We start from the raw sequence: 16455 nt of genomic DNA on the forward strand, positions 1-16455 counted from the left end.
ATGTCGGAGTGTTTTCTGTGAACACATCCGCCCCCGCCTCTTCCGCATGTCCGTGCTGAAACAAACCGCGGCGGGCCACAGTTCCGCCATGAGAGCAGGATGTTGCGCTGCAGACCTGAATCCTCTGATAAGCTCGTCGGGGAGTTTCTTGGCTCTGGACCCGTCGTCAGGTAAAATCTCTCCATCTGGCAAACAACCACTACCGGAGCTTAGCCGGTGCTCTGACCGGGGCAGGAGGAGCAGGCGGGTCGCGACGTCACAGTGCGTTGGAGCTAAAGTGTAACATGCGCAGACAGACACACACACACACACACACACACACGGGGACTGTCTGGTTTAACGCGAACTGTCGGTAAACCTGCTCACGGTGAAACGTGGCTACGATCTGTGTTTCCTGTTTGTCAAGATGGCAGCTTGAATAGTTATCAATGGAAGCGACGTAGTTGACTGAGGGCAGCCTGACCTCGGTGTGGTGGGTAAGCTAACCTGATGCTAACACGGTGCTTCATGGCCACTCAGCTGTTGGAAGGGGGTGGTGTGAGTGGGTGTGGGTGTTTTATTTTTTTTTCGGGGGGGGGGGGGGGGGATATGATCACGTATCTGGTCTGTTGATCACACATGATCAACAGACCAGTTCATGTTTTCCTAACCTGGCCACTAGGTCGTGTTGTTCTGTCAAAGGCTTTTGTTTCTCCGCAGATAAACTAATTGGATGACGAGTCATTAATTCATTTAGTTAGCTTCAAGTCACGTGTTGTTATTCCGTGTTTTCACTGCATTCAATAAAAACATAGAAGAAGAAAACAGTGGTTTTGACCCACATGGGTTTCCTAACAATTCAAACCAATCGTCCAAAACTACCGACCAACTCCATATAACAATATTCTGCACATGCAAATGACATAGATGCACAATACTTGTTATGTTGATTGAATGTTAAGTCGTTTCTATTTATATAGTACTTTACTAGTCTTGATGACCACTCAGTGCACTTTAGAGTTCAGTTTTACCACTCACCACATTCACACAGTGCATCTATGTGCTGCCCGTTCTCACTCAAACATCACTCTCATGAAACCTGCACAGACATCAGGGGCTATTTGGTTTTGGTATCTTGCCCAATGACACTTCAGCACAGGCCATGAGGGAGATGAGATCATTCCTTCAACCTGCTCCTGCTTGACCACAGCCCACCCCTAAATCAGTTGATGAAGTTAGTTTCATTTTTATAGCTCATTATTGTAAATGCTCCTTTGTCATTTGTTGAGTAAAGAACAACTTCTAATGACCCTACAAGTTAAATACCTGGGACTCCCTGCAGTCAGTTAGAACTGAACAAGCCTCTTGGATGAGAAGTGAAACTCCACTAAGTCCAGTTCACCTGTTATAAGCACCTGGCTATAACCTGACCTGGATGACTGAGACTCTCCACATACATACATACTAAACTAATAATGTAGATGACAAATCACAGACATGTTGTAAAACTCAATTTGTGATTTTGTCTGTATATAATTTTTTCAGAAACAAGATGATTAAAAACTGGGGTGTCATCGGTGGAATAGCTGCTGCGATTGCGGCTGGAGTCTATGTTTTGTGGGGCCCAATAACAGAGAGAAAGAAGAGAAAGAAAGGTGAGATTTGGTTTGCCTTCCTAAATGAAAAGATCAGCTTTATAACAGTGGTTGTGAAGCAGTAACTTACAATGACTTGTGTTTTCTTTCAGGTATGGTTCCTGGTCTGTTGAACTTGAGCAACACCTGCTTCCTCAACTCTTTGCTTCAGGGTTTGGCAGCATGTCCGTCTTTCGTCCGGTGGCTGGAGAAGTTTTCCGGTTCGCCTATGATCCAGCCGTGCAAAGACAACCAGCTGTCTAACACGCTGCTTCAGCTACTCAAAGGTATGTAAAAGCAGTCTGTCAGATGAATCTTTAGAGAGGAGTGGACACCCGGTGTTCTTTCATATTTTTGACATTTGTGCACCAACAGCTCTGTCCTGTGATGAACCAGGGGAGGACGTACTCGATGCCGGAAGCCTCCTGGATGTTCTCAGACTGTACCGCTGGCACATTAGTTCATTTGAAGAGCAGGTCGGTCATTATGCTGTTCAGTTGTATTATGTTTACATTTCTGTGTACAATATATGAAGCAGTGCTTATTAACATCTTCTCTGTTTGTGTTGCTTTATTCCCCCAAGGACGCACATGAACTTTTTCATGTCCTCACATCTTCTCTGGAGGAGGAACGGGATCGTCAACCCAAAGTCACTCACTTGTTCGACATGCAGTCCCTCGAGGCAAGTTATCATCTCCTGACTTTACCCCCAAAACCGCACACGTGTCACATATCTCCCATATTTCTTTATCGTACATGTGTGGTATCGAGGTGGATATTTACATAATCTTAACACTAAATCTGCATCTTATGTCTCTCTGTCTCTTAATGTGAACCATAGACAGTGTTAGAGAGTTGTAACAAATGAGGTACAGCCCTCCTAACTGTTCTGTGTGTACGTCTTCATTTCATACCAGAGTCTCCCTGATCAAGATGACAATTCTATGACCTGCAGAAGTCGAGGTAAGACAATAAAGCAATTCTTTATAATAGCCTATCAAACTAAACATGATAATAATATTAACTGTTTTAATTTCTTGTTTTGCAGCCCCACTCCATCCAATACCAAGTCCTTGGAAGTCCCATCATCCTTTTCATGGCCGGTTAACGAGCAACATGTCATGCAAGCGCTGTGAGCAACAAGTAAGAGTGTTTGTTTTTAGCCAGTAAAGTGAATAACACGTTAGTTTGTGTTATTTGACTTTTTACCTTCGTTTTTACAGAGTCCAGTGCGGTATGACTCCTTTGAGAGTCTCTCCCTGTCCATTCCTTTACCTCAGTGGGTGAGCAAAGACCTCAGAAACACATGCATATTAAATGTTGTTATACTATCACTTCTCACTCTGCTTTTGTTGTTGCTCTGATTGTCATAATTCGATCTGTGTTTGTCCTCAGGGTCGACCTATCTCTCTAGATCAGTGTCTTCAGCATTTCATCTCCTCAGAAACCATCAAAGAAGTGGAGTGTGAAAACTGCACAAAGGTACATTAACCACAGTGTCAATTGAATAAGTAATTCACTGAAAACCAAAGACAGGAATATTGTGGTATGTGCATTTAAATTCATGTGACTGGTTTATTTAGCATGTTAATGGTTTAACGACGTTTTTATTGAGGATTTTGTTTAATTTCGGTTTTGGATCATTTGTCCTCAGCTTCAACGAGAGTCCACAGCAAACGGACAAGTTCTGGAAAGTCAGAGAACAACATTCGTTAAACAGCTAAAATTGGGAAAGGTAACTGTCACTTCACAATATTTATTTATGTATTTATATTTTGTTATTTTTGCAAACGTGTCTGTGTCTGATGTTTTCCTCCCCCCTCCAGCTCCCCCAGTGCCTCTGCATCCATTTACAAAGACTGACATGGTCCAGTGAAGGAACCCCCATCAAAAGACAGGAGCATGTGCAGTTCACAGAGTATCTATCGATGGACCGCTACAAACACAACGTTCCCATGCAGAGAACCAAGCGGCTCACATGTGCACCAAAGCCCAAGAAAGCAGAAAATACAGATGATGTCACCCTCAATGGCACAGGTATGTTGAATTTGTCGGCTCTGTAATATCATTCTACTTCATATCACGTTTGTTTTTGTAATACATCGTATGTTTATTGTCTTTTGATTTCCAGATGCAGAACATCATAACAACAACAACAAATCTTTTTCCAATGGAACCTGTTCATCTTTATTTCTTCACTCTCCTGGTGTGAACCCACAACTCGGCCTCATGTATGACTACAGGTAACCTCGACGAAAGCAAATGATCACGGTGCAACAATAGAAGGAACTCACACATATCAGGTTATTAAGTGTTGTGGAGGTGATCAAAAGCCTTTTTGAGACGTGCAGTGAGGACCGATGCTGCCTTCATCCGTCTGTTCAAGGGATTTTTCAGAAAGACTGGACTTTTATGTTAGTGTTCTTTGTGGCTTCAGATTATAATTTTGTTAGAGAATGTGCCAAACCAGTTCTGAATAATCCATAATTATTTTTCATTCAGCATAGCACAATGTTGTGTCATGTGTCTGATCTGAACTGAAGAACCAGATTAATACAAATAAAGGCCAGGGCTGTATTCTGTGATACCATGTCACAACAAATGAACAAGAGGAACTGAACAACATCTTTCCCAACAGCTTGCTACTATGTGCACTGGGTCTTTTTACCTCTTTCCCCAACACTCTCTTCAACTCTCAGCCAGAAGTTCTCAGACCATGAAAGAATCCTGATATGCAAAAGTATAATTAATCAAGAACAACACGTGTATGATTCAACACATCAAATGTGGCACAGGAGAAGACTGAATGGTTTAAATGCGGTTCACGTGTTGTGGCCTTCACAGTCCCATGAAGTCAACTGCTGGCTCTATCTTGGCGCAACACTTTACTATTTTACTTCAATTTATCACCAGTCTGTGTATGTTTGTGACCACACTGTCTCTTCCTCCAGTTCTACAGAATACCTTTTCCAGCTCGTGGCCGTGCTGGTTCACCACGGTGACATGCACTCAGGACATTTCGTCACGTACCGACGCAGCCCTTCCTCGCATCACAGCTCCTCGCCCCTCAGCTCCCAGTGGCTCTGGGTGTCGGACGACTCGGTGCGAAAAGCCAGCCTGCACGAGGTGCTGTCATCCAACGCTTACATGCTCTTCTACGAGAGAGTGCGAAGGCTGGACCTCGCTCTGCGCTCTGAGTAACTGGACGTACTCCAGTCAAACTGTCACAGGTGTATGTGCCAGTTAAACGTTGTTATCGACGGGCAGATTATGACTCAGAGAGCAGAGAGGAAAGGAATCATGGAGTTGTAGAAACAGCTTTTTTACTTCCTGGATCACAGCAACATGTTGAAGATCACTCTATGATGTTTTCTGACATGAATTCCATGAACGGACATTTTGCCATCTGCTCTGAAAGTAGGATGCTCTAAATCCGAATGAGGACGGACCTGCTGGATATTTGACACGTGTAACTGTTTCTGTCAATGTGGCTGGTACAAAAAAACTTGACAACACTTGACAATATTGTGGATTCTATGGTAAGAGTCCTGTGTTATTTTGGCTGAGGCTGTCAGAGGTGTTGATGCAGCTCAACAGAGGTAACTCATCAGGACTCTATGGAGATGATGCTACTTGTTACATACTCTAAAAAAGACAAATTGGTCAAATTCTTTAACTCTGGTTCTCCATTGTCTAATCTAATCTGCTTAATCATTCTCAGCAGTGAACATTGTCTGAAATAGATCATGAGATATTGAATTTGATATTTTTTGTTTCCAGTAATCCTTACACTGTCCTGTTTTGCAGAGCTGCACAGTTGAGGTTAAAGTGCCATGTTGTCTTTATTGCGCAGGATTTTTTAACACTGAAACCATGTCTGCTGCAGCTGATGTGAACATAACATAAGATCTCTTAGTGAAAGCATGGTGTACCCGAGCTGTTTGACATCGTCTTTAACAAATTCATAATCTGCTTGTGGTTGAGACAGCCAGAAGAAAACTGCAGGTGTTTTGGGCAAGTAATTCTGAATATTTTTAAATTCTGCATAATTGATGACTGCCTTGTTTGCTCCAACCAATCAGTAAGAAAAACAGCCTAGTGGGAAGCTCCTGGTAATGTTTGCGATTTGCACAAATGTATATTCATGTGGGATTGTGTGTATCTGTGTATGATCTTTGAAGGTGATTGTTTTCAGGTATTAAAAAACAAAGCTAATGTGCATTCTAGATTTATTTAAGCATCTGTCAGCCTAGAATCAAGCACCACATTTTCTGAAGTGTCATTGAACACAACACTGACTCTCTTCCAAGTCGAAGAATTTTCTTTAAACCGACTGAATATGCACCGAAGAAACAAACGAGCAGTAGTTTTCAAAAGAAAAATAAATACATCATTTCACAGAGTGAACGTAACAAAGGCAGACACAGATAATAACTAGGACACAGCACAAAGCTTCACCAAGGCCCAACACTCCCCTTATATTCAATCAAGCTGCACCAAATTTCACACACATTAGTTTCCGAAAATGTTCCTTTGTTTTTCCATCAAGATGCATGAAAAACCTCCATCTCCTTCAATGTTAAAGAAAGTGTAAAAAAATCCTGGCTCATTTGCATTTTCACCAAAGGTTATTTCTTCTTCCTTCCAGTTTCAGGTTATCCATCCAGGTTATTATATTTTTGCATAATCTTGCTTACAAACAAAAGGACTGGGGTGAAAACATAACTTCCAAGGCAGAGGTAATAATCTTATATAAGATGGGGTTTAAAGCTCTGGACAAGACGAGTACACTGACTCAAAAATGAACTGCGATTCTCACAAACTTGTTGAAATTAGATCCGGGGTCATATCAGAGTACTGTCACTTCACTGTAATCACATTTAAATTTCTGAGTCTGATCAATATGAGCCTATATTTGGGATAGTCAACATCTTTCCTTCTACCACCACACATGTTAAAGGCCTAATCTAAAATCAGGGCACCATTGGTTGACTGCTCTGTCAAAATAAAGCCTGCCTGCTCTAATCAACGATGATAGTTACTGAAGAAGTTTGAGTTGGAACTTGAATGAGACAGAAATTTGACCAAAGATTCACAGAGTCCCAGCTGAGCATCCTCACCTTCACTGTGCGCTGCCATTTAATGGCTCAGCTTCAGCCACTACAATGAGAAACAAATTTTAGATCTGTGATATTGTCTATATCCTCAGGCAGTATTGACCAGTGAGGGCCTTGCCCCCACCATGGCTCCTTCTCATTTCTTGCTGTCCAGTACGATGCGTCTGAAAGTGAGGTTGATGCGAGGCAGTAGGACCCTCTTACGCACAGGAAGGCTGTGGTACCAGAAAGTGTTGGTGGGTGGGTTCATAAGGAGCAGGCTCCCGGGAGCGAGCTCCAGCTTCACGGGTTCTATCTGCCGGCAGCTCTGTTTTCCTCGAGTGTCTCTGTGCCTGAAGATGAAGTCTCGTGCTGCTCCCAGAGAGACAGAGGCAATGGGACAAAATGGGTCCAGCTCCTTTTCATCGTCCCGATGCTCACCCATGTGATCCTGCCCGTCTTTGTACCTGGTGGAGAGAGGAGCACTTTCATCAGGGTGATGCAGCAAACTGTGACCTTTGCAACTTGTGTTCAGTCATTTCTCACCTGTTTACCAAGACAAAGTTAAACGTCTGTCCTGTTGTTTTAGTGACAGCGTCCCGGATGGATTCCAAGGTTGGAGTCCAAGGACAGGCTGAACGTTTCACCCCAGAATAAGTGTAGGTTACACCTGCATCTCCGTATGTCGCCTGCTTTCTGGGTATATTGTACAGCTTTCCAAACACGTGGACCTTTGCTTCTTCCCCTTGAAAAGAAACAACCACAACTGCTCAACAGCAGCTTCAACAATATTACAAAAAAAGAGGGGTTGATGTTGTACCTGTTGAGTACTCCACCTCCTCCTCCAACTGTTTAAACAGCTGGTCTGCTTCCTCTCTGGAGAACAGTAAAGCATAATCACAGTCTAGTCCCTCTGCCTCTATTTTCTGCCATGGAACAGGATGAGAGAACTCTGCTAAAGCTGCATCTTCATCTTCATCTTCCTCATCCTTCACCCTCGCAGCTTCCAACAGTTTGATCTTCTTCCTTGGACTTCTTCTTGTTACGGCATCACAGGTGCAGGAGCGTTTATTCTGTGTCTGAGTCACAAACGTATCCATTGTAGGAACCTGTTTTCCGTCTGAGGAGCTTAATTTTACTTTTCGAGATCTGGAAGATGTAAAGAAGAATCAAACATTAACACAGATTTCAGATTAAATGTGATAAGAGCATATTCTCTGTTGGTTGGAGTCATAGACTGTATATAAAGATGGACAATATGACTTCACCCCAAGCCTCTCGATCACCACCTGGTGACCCAGCCATCTCCACGTTAGTTGACAGGACATGCACCCAATTAAATATGTTCAATGTCCATGGCTCCATCCACCATCACTACTGCGAAAACTCCAAATGGGCAATATGGTGGTATCGAATCTTGGATAAAATGGCTTTGTTTCTGTGTAGTGGGAGGAAGTGGAGATATATCATCCATCTTGATAAGTCTAAGTCTGAGTTAAGTGCATATATCACCTGTAAAGTGTATTGCATAAATGCCTCATGTATATTCTTTAAAAATGTTAACAATCTACCCAGCTACCCAGCACAATTAACTGTTTTCTTTATCAATCAGTCGGTTGAACTCTTTTGATATATCTTGATTGGTGTTATTTCGTATCTATCTATATGGAATCCAGAAAATACCCATCACATTGTCCTTGAGCTCAATGTTATGAACAAAGTTTCAATTCAACATCATGAGACTGAATAACGCATTAAAACGTGTGTAGGTAAGAGGCAGGAACCAATACAAACCTATTCTACAAAACAGACTCAACCACAGAGACTCGAACACATTCACTACATCTATATAACCGTGAAACCACCGTGGTTGTCGTACAGTTCTCTTCATGCTGAGTACCTCAAACAGTGGAGAACATGTTTCACAGCAGTTGGTCTTGAACAGAGCCCTGCTCATTATCATAATCCTAATGACGTCACTCACTGTTGGCGCGAACTACGTACCTCCCGGTCAGTGAAGAGAGTTTTTTCCAGAGGAGCCTGCAGCCGTTTGTTTTGATTAATTAGCCTCTAGTGACGTCCATTATTTTACTGCGTCTCAACAAGATGATTGGACAGAAAACGATTCATTCTTTTTTTTCGCCCGTCTCCAAAAAGCGGATTTCTAAGGATTTAAATGAAACCGAGGAGGAAGCTACAGACGCGGTGAGTGACGCTTCTGATTCTGTAGCTAACATGATAACACGCGCCACGTTGGCACAGTTAAACCATGACCATGTTCACTTTTTAAGCTAACCTAATTTACTGCAGTGTTTAGTTTCCCGCGACGCGATCAGCGTCATCCAGGCCGCGTTCACAACCACTCGTTGCAAACAGTGAGGCTTCGTCCGCGTGACGATGTGTTTCCTCCGCTTTGGACGGTTTCTAAAGCCGCCCTCACCTCCTCTGTGTTTTATCCAACACATTCAAACTATGCAGAGGAAGCGCAAAGCCTCGGAGGTGGACTCAGACCCACCCAGTCCTCCTGCTGCTGCAGCCTCCTCCGCTCAGAAGCCCCTGTCTCCGGCGCAGCAGGAGCGGATCGCCCGCAACAAGAGAGCCGCGCTGGAGAGACTCTCCTCGGCCTACACGCTTACTGGTTTCGGGGAGAGCTGGAAAGAGGAACTCTCCGCAGAGTTTGGAAAAGCGTACTTCAAGCAAGTGAGTAATGGAGTCTCCACACTGCTGCACACTGTTGCTCCCTGTGGTTCTCGATAGTTGACATCTCTTATCTCTGTCACAGCTGATGGACTTTGTCTCCGGGGAGAGGAAACGTCACACTGTGTTCCCACCCGCTGATCAGGTCTTCACCTGGACTCAGATGTGTGGCATCCGAGATGTGAGTGAAACCCTGACATTTTAGTATGAAACACTTTATTCTGGTCAGTTTTATAAATAAGGCCTACGTGACTCATCATATAACTTCCAAGGCCAAAGCAAATCATCAACAATAATCAAAGAAAGTATATTAGTATGAATATATATATATCAGCTCATAACTACTGAGGTATCCATAGGCTTATGTTCATTTCTATATTTTATGGAAAAATGAATTTAAAATCTCTGTCTCTCACTCCAGGTCAAGGTGGTGATTCTTGGCCAGGATCCATATCATGGTCCAAACCAAGCCCACGGACTGTGCTTTAGTGTCAAGAGACCAGTTTCTCCTCCACCCAGGTGAGAAGCCTCCTCAGTCTCTCTCAGTACATAGGTCATAAGTAATGTCCGAGTGAGAGTACAGTAGTCAAATTTAGTGGCGTTTCTAACAAGAGACAGATACAAAACTTAACTCAAATAATATAAACATCTCAGACGGATTTATATGTAGGAGGAGAAAGAGGTACAACACGTGTATAGGATGCAGACAAAGATGGTAACTTGGAAAGATAATGAGATTTGAGAGGCTATTGAGAGGGTCAACGCTGGTGTCAATTGCTTCAAACAAAAACATGATATACACACTACAATTTATGACATGTCCTTATCCGTTCTTCATATGTTTTTCATGTCTGAAAAAGGCTTTAGTCATTTTTGTTAAATTTGTCATTTGCAGTTTGGAGAACATGTATAAAGAACTGATTACAGACATTGACGGCTTCCAGCACCCGAGACACGGAGATCTTACTGGATGGGCCCAACAAGGTAGTTAAAAAAAACAATAGCAGCTTTAATGTTTACACAGTTACACAACAAGAGAGCTGTCATTGATTGACAGAGCTGCCATCTTTTTTCCCTCTGTGACCTCAAACTTCAGGTGTGTTGTTGCTCAACGCTGTGTTGACCGTCCAAGCGCATCAGGCCAACTCCCACAAAGACAAGGGCTGGGAGACTTTCACTGACGCTGTGGTGCAGTGGCTCAGCAATAACCTGGAGGGCCTCGTCTTCATGCTGTGGGGGTCATACGCTCACAAGAAGGGAGCTGCTATTAACAGGGTGGGTCAACACTTTACTTTTCTTACAAACAATTTACACAGAAGCTTTTTATTATGTTCAAGCATCTAAGTTTTTACACTGTTACAGAAACGCCACCATGTGCTGCAGGCCGTGCATCCCTCTCCCTTGTCTGCTCATCGTGGATTCTTCGGGTGTAAACATTTCTCAAAGGCCAACGAGCTGCTGAAGAAATCCGGGAAGACTCCGATAGACTGGACGGCACTTTAAGTTGTAATGCATGTGTATGTCTTTCTTTTGTATGTATGTATGTTTTTCTAACATGTGTTACCATTAACTACAGACCCTAACCCATACATAAGCTTCCACAATTTCCTGTTTCAGCAAAAAAAAAATGTTTTCAATGAAAGAGTTTGTTTTTTCTGAGCACCTTCTTTTCTTAAAAGCCTTATTGTTATTGTTGTGGTACAGAGTTGTATCATTTGCGTTTGTCAGTCTCCACATTGTTAATGTGTTTGTGCATACTTATTGAGTTCTTAGTTCAGCCATTAAAGTTTGCTTTTACTCAAGAGTTGGTTCCATTAAACCTCTTCTAAAACTGGAAGTAGTGTTGTCACTTGTACACAATAATTAATATCCTCTACTTGTTCTTGAGTTTTTGTTCTTTGTCCCAGACAATCAAGTGCATGACCTTAGAACGCCTTCGTACAAGGATTAGTTTTATTTACCTTACTCCTGAGCATAACAGCATCATCCTTACATAGCTGGAAGATTTAATGTGCAGGCTGACATTTTCTTTCAGTGTCTTTTTTCTCAACACATTATTCTTTGTGAAAATGTCACTGTTCAGCCTTGTGCATCTGATCGTCTCTGTTACTACTCATATCTATGCTGCTCCACATGTAAGCTTGTTAAACTGGTTGTGAAGCAGGAAAACGCTTTTAAACCTAAAGGTCCAGTGAGTAAGATTTAGGTGAAAGGAAACTATTGGCAGAATAATCCTCATGATGTTTTCACTAGTTTGTTTAATCTAATTGTATGAATCGTAGTTTTCTTTACCCCAGAAAAGACCCTTTATATTTAAATAATTTATATTTACATAGAGGGGGTCGTCTCTGCGGAGGCCGCCATGTTTTTTACATTAGTCCAGACTGGACAAACTAAACACCTTTTGAGTTTTTATGACAACTGAAGCTACCACAGGTTCTTTTTCATGTTTGGAAGGAGAGGGTGAGGTGAGGGGTGTTCAGCTGCAACATGTGATTCCAACACTAGATATCACTAAATTCTACACACTGTACCTTTAATAAAACAAAAACAAACCGTAACAGAATGGGACGTCGCCGCGTGGGCGTGGCTCCGCCGATGACGCAATGACGCAAACAGGAAGCCGAGGAAGGCGTTACTCTGTAACTTGGCCCCTGAGACTTTTGTTTGTCGGGGTAATGTTTGCTCGCTTTGCTCCGGGAAACAAGAAGAAGTGACGATGCCTGTGCAGAGTCGACCTGTCCGGGACGCGTCCTTACATTTCCGCCTGCTCCAGCAGTACCTGGTTCTCCTGAAGAAATACCCCATCCTCACCAAGTCTGTGACCAGGTCTGAAGCTCTGTCTGTCGGACTGTTCTCTCTGCAGAGCTGCCTGCTGCTGGTTCTCTGCCCAGTTTCTTCTGTGTTGCTCTTAACAATTAAAGAATCCAGTTTACCTAAGACTTTCAAAGTTAAAACAGTGCAGTTATGTTTACTTAATAACTGTTTTCACTTGTGTAGATCACTTTGTTTGCACTGCTCACGTGTGTGTGTGCACCCTGGCTTCAGCCAATCAGCATCTGCCCGGAGAACCTCCCCTAATACTGACCCATGATACATTTTTATTTCAGTGCCATGTTCTGAATTCACCTGCTGCACACTAACAGGTGTATGTGTGTGTGTGTGTGTGTGTGTGTGTGTGTGTGTGTGTGTCCTTGATATTTTTAGTGGCATCCTCTCAGCTCTAGGAAATCTCCTGTCTCAGATTTTGGAGGCAAGAAAAAAGGTCAAGCATGGAGACCCGCTCAGTGAGATTGACACAGCTGGAGCTGCACGCTACGCCATTTATGGGTAAGACTTTATACAGACACACGTCATACAAGCATATTGATGTTCCAGAGACTAAAATACTTTTTAAGGTTTAAATGTAATGTCATACTGCACTTAAATATACTGTTGTTGTCGTAAGCCAGACGCTATAAGGTGACGAGTGACGACATCATCAGCGCACATCTCCCAGCCACTTACTTTTATAACTTCTAAGAACGATCTTGTACATATTAAATATGTAGATAAGATACAATTGAGGTACAGATAAATTGTGTTTCACCAGTTATATAATATTACATTTGTTGATACATAGTTTAATGTCAATGATAGAAGATAGAATTGTTCCCAAATTAAATGAACCATATATTTTCTTTCTTAAAATTCACTCCGCCCCTACATCCATGTATTTTTATACATTATAAAATAATGTATGTATTATATGTCTTTTTATGCCTGTTGCAGGTTGATTATAACAGGACCCGTGAGCCACTACTTCTACCAGCTGATGGAGGTGTGGATGCCCACCACCGACCCGTACTGTATAGTCAAACGACTGCTACTGGATCGCCTTATATTCGCCCCCGGCTTCCTGCTCCTTTTCTACTTTGTTATGAACATTCTGGAGGTGAGTCATCTCAAAAACGCTTCCTCACAATTCTCTAAAAGAAGGTACACCCAATATTAGTCAATCTTTGTGCAAATTTGCAAAAGGACATAATGATATGGTGTTCCACTCTGTTTTCAGGCTAAAGGATGGGAGGAATTTGAAAAGAAGATGCGGGGAAGTTACTTGACCGCTCTGAAGATGAACTGGAAAGTGTGGACTCCCTTTCAGTTCATCAATATCAACTTTGTGCCTGTTCAGGTCTGTATTTCACCAGGGCCATTGTGACAGACAACCTGTTACAGTGGTTTACTCACTTCTTATTGTCAAGATTTCAAGGGTTTTAGTCAAATTCAACACCATTGTTTACTGAGGATAATCCAGTTGTTGAAACAAGACGGTCTCACACTGACACCACTTGTAATGCTTTTCTGTTTTCCTCTACTGTTTGTGCTCCTGCGTCTGTTTGTGCTCTCAGTTCAGAGTGCTGTTTGCCAACATCATCGCCTTATTTTGGTATGCCTACCTCGCATCGGTGAGGAAATGATGCTTCTGAAGATTTCTTCACAGAAAAACAAAGCAGGAGGAAACGGCTCCTTCACAGAGACTCTGTGGCTTTCAATTAACTAAAACAACTTAACCAGGCTGTTTAATGTACGACTGTTAACCTGATCCTAATCTGGATTATACATTTCACATGGTGAAGATCTTCTGAGGAACTCCTAACAAACCTTTGCAATGATGCATTTAATCTATTACAGGCTTCTGTGATATTTTGGAAAGATGACTGTAATAACAGACAATTTTAAATGTTGTTTATAATTAATTTATTCTTTTACAAAAGACTGAAATATCGATCTTGTAAGAAGAAATATTGTCTATAACTGTATGATCAAGATAGGTTGTTTGAAATCCTAAATTTGGTCTTTCTTGTCTATTGTCTGTGCAAGAAAGATTCAGGAAATGTTAGGAGAGATGTCAGTTCATATTCAGGACTTAATGTCACTCTTCTCAAAGCCCAGTTAACAGAGTTGTACTAAGTTTTTTGTCAGTTTCAAATTGTAACGATTCTCTTCGTATAGTCAGAATACAAATACCAAACTAAAGCAACGTGTTTTAAACACAACACAATTATGTGATATTGATTGCCTAAATAAAGTTTTTGAAATAACAATAAAAACTGATAATTTACACAACACACAAGTGTTACAACGTCATGAGATCTTTGTGGCAGCTTATTCAGCCTCCTCTCACATGGAGAGATATCTTATATACAGTCTGTGGGAGAGGCATGTCTATTTGTTTTGTGACTTCAACCTTCGTCTCTGTCAGGATCCTGTAGTATGATGACTGAGTCATGGATCTATTATGCTCTTGTTTTTCAGTCATCTGATTGGTTTGTAGTTGTAGACGGGTGTAGTTTGAGCTCATCACAGTTTATACTCAGGCTGACTCCGCTGATCAACACAGTTTTTGTTTCCTGACTTGTTAGTTTCCTGACTTGTTAGTTTCCTGACTTGTTAGTTTCCTGACTTGTTAGTTTTCAGTTTCTGTTCTCTCAACGTCACTCAGATGAGACAAGGCCTTGTGTTGTTAACTCATTGACATGTTGAGGCTTGTTTGGAATTAACCAGATAGTGATCCAGGTTTAACAAGCAGGTGAGGCAGAGATTTAATAGATACTGAAACAAAGAAATACTTTGTTTTATTAATTACAATAATTATCACACTGACTGTCATCCTCTTGACACTTCCAGCGTTAGAAACACAGTACAGGAAATAAAGAGACATTTAAATTGAAATTTAAACTCACTTTATTAAATTATTTACAACAGGCATAATAAAACAGAACAAATACTTATGTCATTCTTTGTGTAAGACAAAGTTGTATTGCCACAAGAAAAATAATAAATTAAACGTTCAGATCTAGTGCAAGTGTGAACATCAATTATCCTAAATACTCAAAAGACCTTCTTTAGAGCTAGTGTTTGGTTTGTCCACTGGGTCACTGATGATGGTGCAACATGACATGATGTACAATACCTAAAGGCCTAACCCAGTAAATCCCTCGAACCCAAATCTTAATAATAACTTTCTGAAGAGTTTGAATCTATTTAGGCCTCTGGTTAAATGGGCAGGCATTTTTTTTTTCAACACTTTAAACAAGATACATGTTTTAACATTTTCCTCAATATCCTTCCAAAATAACGAATGAATTCTCACGTACAAGAAACATAAATTATGTATGAGTTCGAGATCTATGAGTTTGTATGGTTAGCTGCAGATTACATGGAGGAATGTTGTAGAAATATAAAACACTGTGATTAAGGCTGTGTGATGATCAGGCCATGATCAGATAGTGATCACCTTCCTCCTCTCAGACGCAGTGACAGGTCGATGGTGCTCAGTGCTTCAACGTGGTAGTCCGACAGTCTGCCGCTGGTCATCTCCCGGCCCTGGTACACCAGCCTCTGCTGACTCTCCGGCACACCCTCCCTGCACTGGACCCTGCGCTTGAAGTCGCTCACGGTCTCGTCAGGTGTGATGTCGTAGGTGGTCAGCTGGCCCTTCTCATTCCTCAGGAAGACCTGGATGGGAGCCGGCGGGCTCGGCTCGATCACCAGCAGAGACAGCCTGGAGCCGGCATGCAGCCCGTAGGAGCCCACGGGCCGCAAGTCGTCGCTCAGGTCGGTCCGCTGACCGTTGTCATACAGCAGCCTCTGCCTCTCAGCGGGCACCGCCAGCTTCTGCTGGATGAGCTGCTTCAGCCAGCCCACCGTGTCCTGGGGTTTCACCGTCAGTGTGACGGATCTCCCGTTCAGCATAGTGATGATTATATCCATGTCTGAAACACAATTCAAACTTTTAATCATAAGTTTGGTTTAAACTTTTTGGAATAAACCTTCACAGTGTGAATGAGTTCCCTCACCCCTTGACTCGAAATAGAAACTCCTCAGGAAATCAGGAAATGTTGGTCTTCAGTGATCAGCAGGCGAACAGATGAAGCTCAGCAACAACAACACCCGCTGAAGTTTCAACTCATCACTTTATAGAGGCTGATCAGCTCCGCCCCTTTTTCATAAGATTCGTTTTCCTCTCTCCGTCTCTTACTTTCAGTTTCCATTCTCCTCCCTGT

At 42.3% G+C, this 16455-nt stretch overlaps 5 protein-coding genes across 12 annotated transcripts; 3 read left to right on the top strand and 2 right to left on the bottom strand.

Annotated features, from left to right (window-relative positions):
• The first annotated feature begins 15 nt into the window (after positions 1–15).
• Positions 16–5832, top strand: usp30 (ubiquitin specific peptidase 30). 5 transcript variants are annotated; one of them, XM_020100948.2, is made up of 13 exons: positions 16–279; positions 1525–1634; positions 1727–1900; positions 1989–2089; positions 2197–2295; positions 2531–2576; positions 2662–2756; positions 2837–2896; positions 3009–3095; positions 3268–3348; positions 3440–3650; positions 3745–3856; positions 4565–5832. In XM_020100948.2, the coding sequence occupies exons 1-13, from the start codon at positions 47–49 to the stop codon at positions 4812–4814; spliced, it is 1659 nt and encodes a 552-aa protein (XP_019956507.2). In that variant the 5' UTR covers positions 16–46; the 3' UTR covers positions 4815–5832. The 5 variants fall into 5 exon arrangements, with proteins under 5 accessions (XP_019956507.2, XP_019956505.2, XP_019956506.2 ...); XM_020100946.2 differs by having other exon boundaries at positions 17–261; XM_020100947.2 differs by having other exon boundaries at positions 38–170.
• Positions 5826–9189, bottom strand: alkbh2 (alkB homolog 2, alpha-ketoglutarate dependent dioxygenase). Of its 4 annotated transcripts, none has more exons than XM_020100953.2 (4): positions 9015–9189; positions 7530–7818; positions 7256–7454; positions 5826–7176 (listed from the first exon to the last, which is right to left on the bottom strand). In XM_020100953.2, exons 2-4 carry the CDS (start codon positions 7807–7809, stop codon positions 6867–6869), a joined length of 789 nt encoding a protein of 262 aa, XP_019956512.2. In that variant the 5' UTR covers positions 7810–7818; positions 9015–9189; the 3' UTR covers positions 5826–6866. The 4 variants fall into 4 exon arrangements, with proteins under 4 accessions (XP_019956512.2, XP_069379167.1, XP_069379166.1 ...); XM_069523066.1 differs by having other exon boundaries at positions 7530–7858; positions 9006–9147; XM_069523065.1 differs by lacking the exon at positions 9015–9189 and adding an exon at positions 8714–8851 and having other exon boundaries at positions 7530–7858.
• Positions 8778–11243, top strand: unga (uracil DNA glycosylase a). Its single transcript, XM_020100952.2, has 7 exons — positions 8778–8914; positions 9188–9409; positions 9492–9587; positions 9828–9925; positions 10302–10390; positions 10503–10681; positions 10769–11243. The coding sequence occupies exons 1-7, from the start codon at positions 8816–8818 to the stop codon at positions 10907–10909; spliced, it is 924 nt and encodes a 307-aa protein (XP_019956511.1). The 5' UTR covers positions 8778–8815; the 3' UTR covers positions 10910–11243.
• A 760-nt stretch (positions 11244–12003) lies between these two features.
• On the top strand, positions 12004–14517 carry pxmp2 (peroxisomal membrane protein 2). Its single transcript, XM_020101012.2, has 5 exons — positions 12004–12235; positions 12614–12736; positions 13178–13340; positions 13461–13580; positions 13798–14517. Exons 1-5 carry the CDS (start codon positions 12126–12128, stop codon positions 13864–13866), a joined length of 585 nt encoding a protein of 194 aa, XP_019956571.2. The 5' UTR covers positions 12004–12125; the 3' UTR covers positions 13867–14517.
• Positions 14518–15115: 598 nt separating this feature from the next.
• Positions 15116–16417, bottom strand: LOC138407396 (uncharacterized). Its single transcript, XM_069523069.1, has 2 exons — positions 16249–16417; positions 15116–16164 (listed from the first exon to the last, which is right to left on the bottom strand). Exon 2 carries the CDS (start codon positions 16160–16162, stop codon positions 15683–15685), a length of 480 nt encoding a protein of 159 aa, XP_069379170.1. The 5' UTR covers positions 16163–16164; positions 16249–16417; the 3' UTR covers positions 15116–15682.
• Positions 16418–16455: the final 38 nt, after the last annotated feature.

This window comes from Paralichthys olivaceus, chromosome 4 (genome assembly GCF_024713975.1).
Source record: "Paralichthys olivaceus isolate ysfri-2021 chromosome 4, ASM2471397v2, whole genome shotgun sequence".
NCBI classification, from domain to species: domain Eukaryota; kingdom Metazoa; phylum Chordata; class Actinopteri; order Pleuronectiformes; family Paralichthyidae; genus Paralichthys; species Paralichthys olivaceus.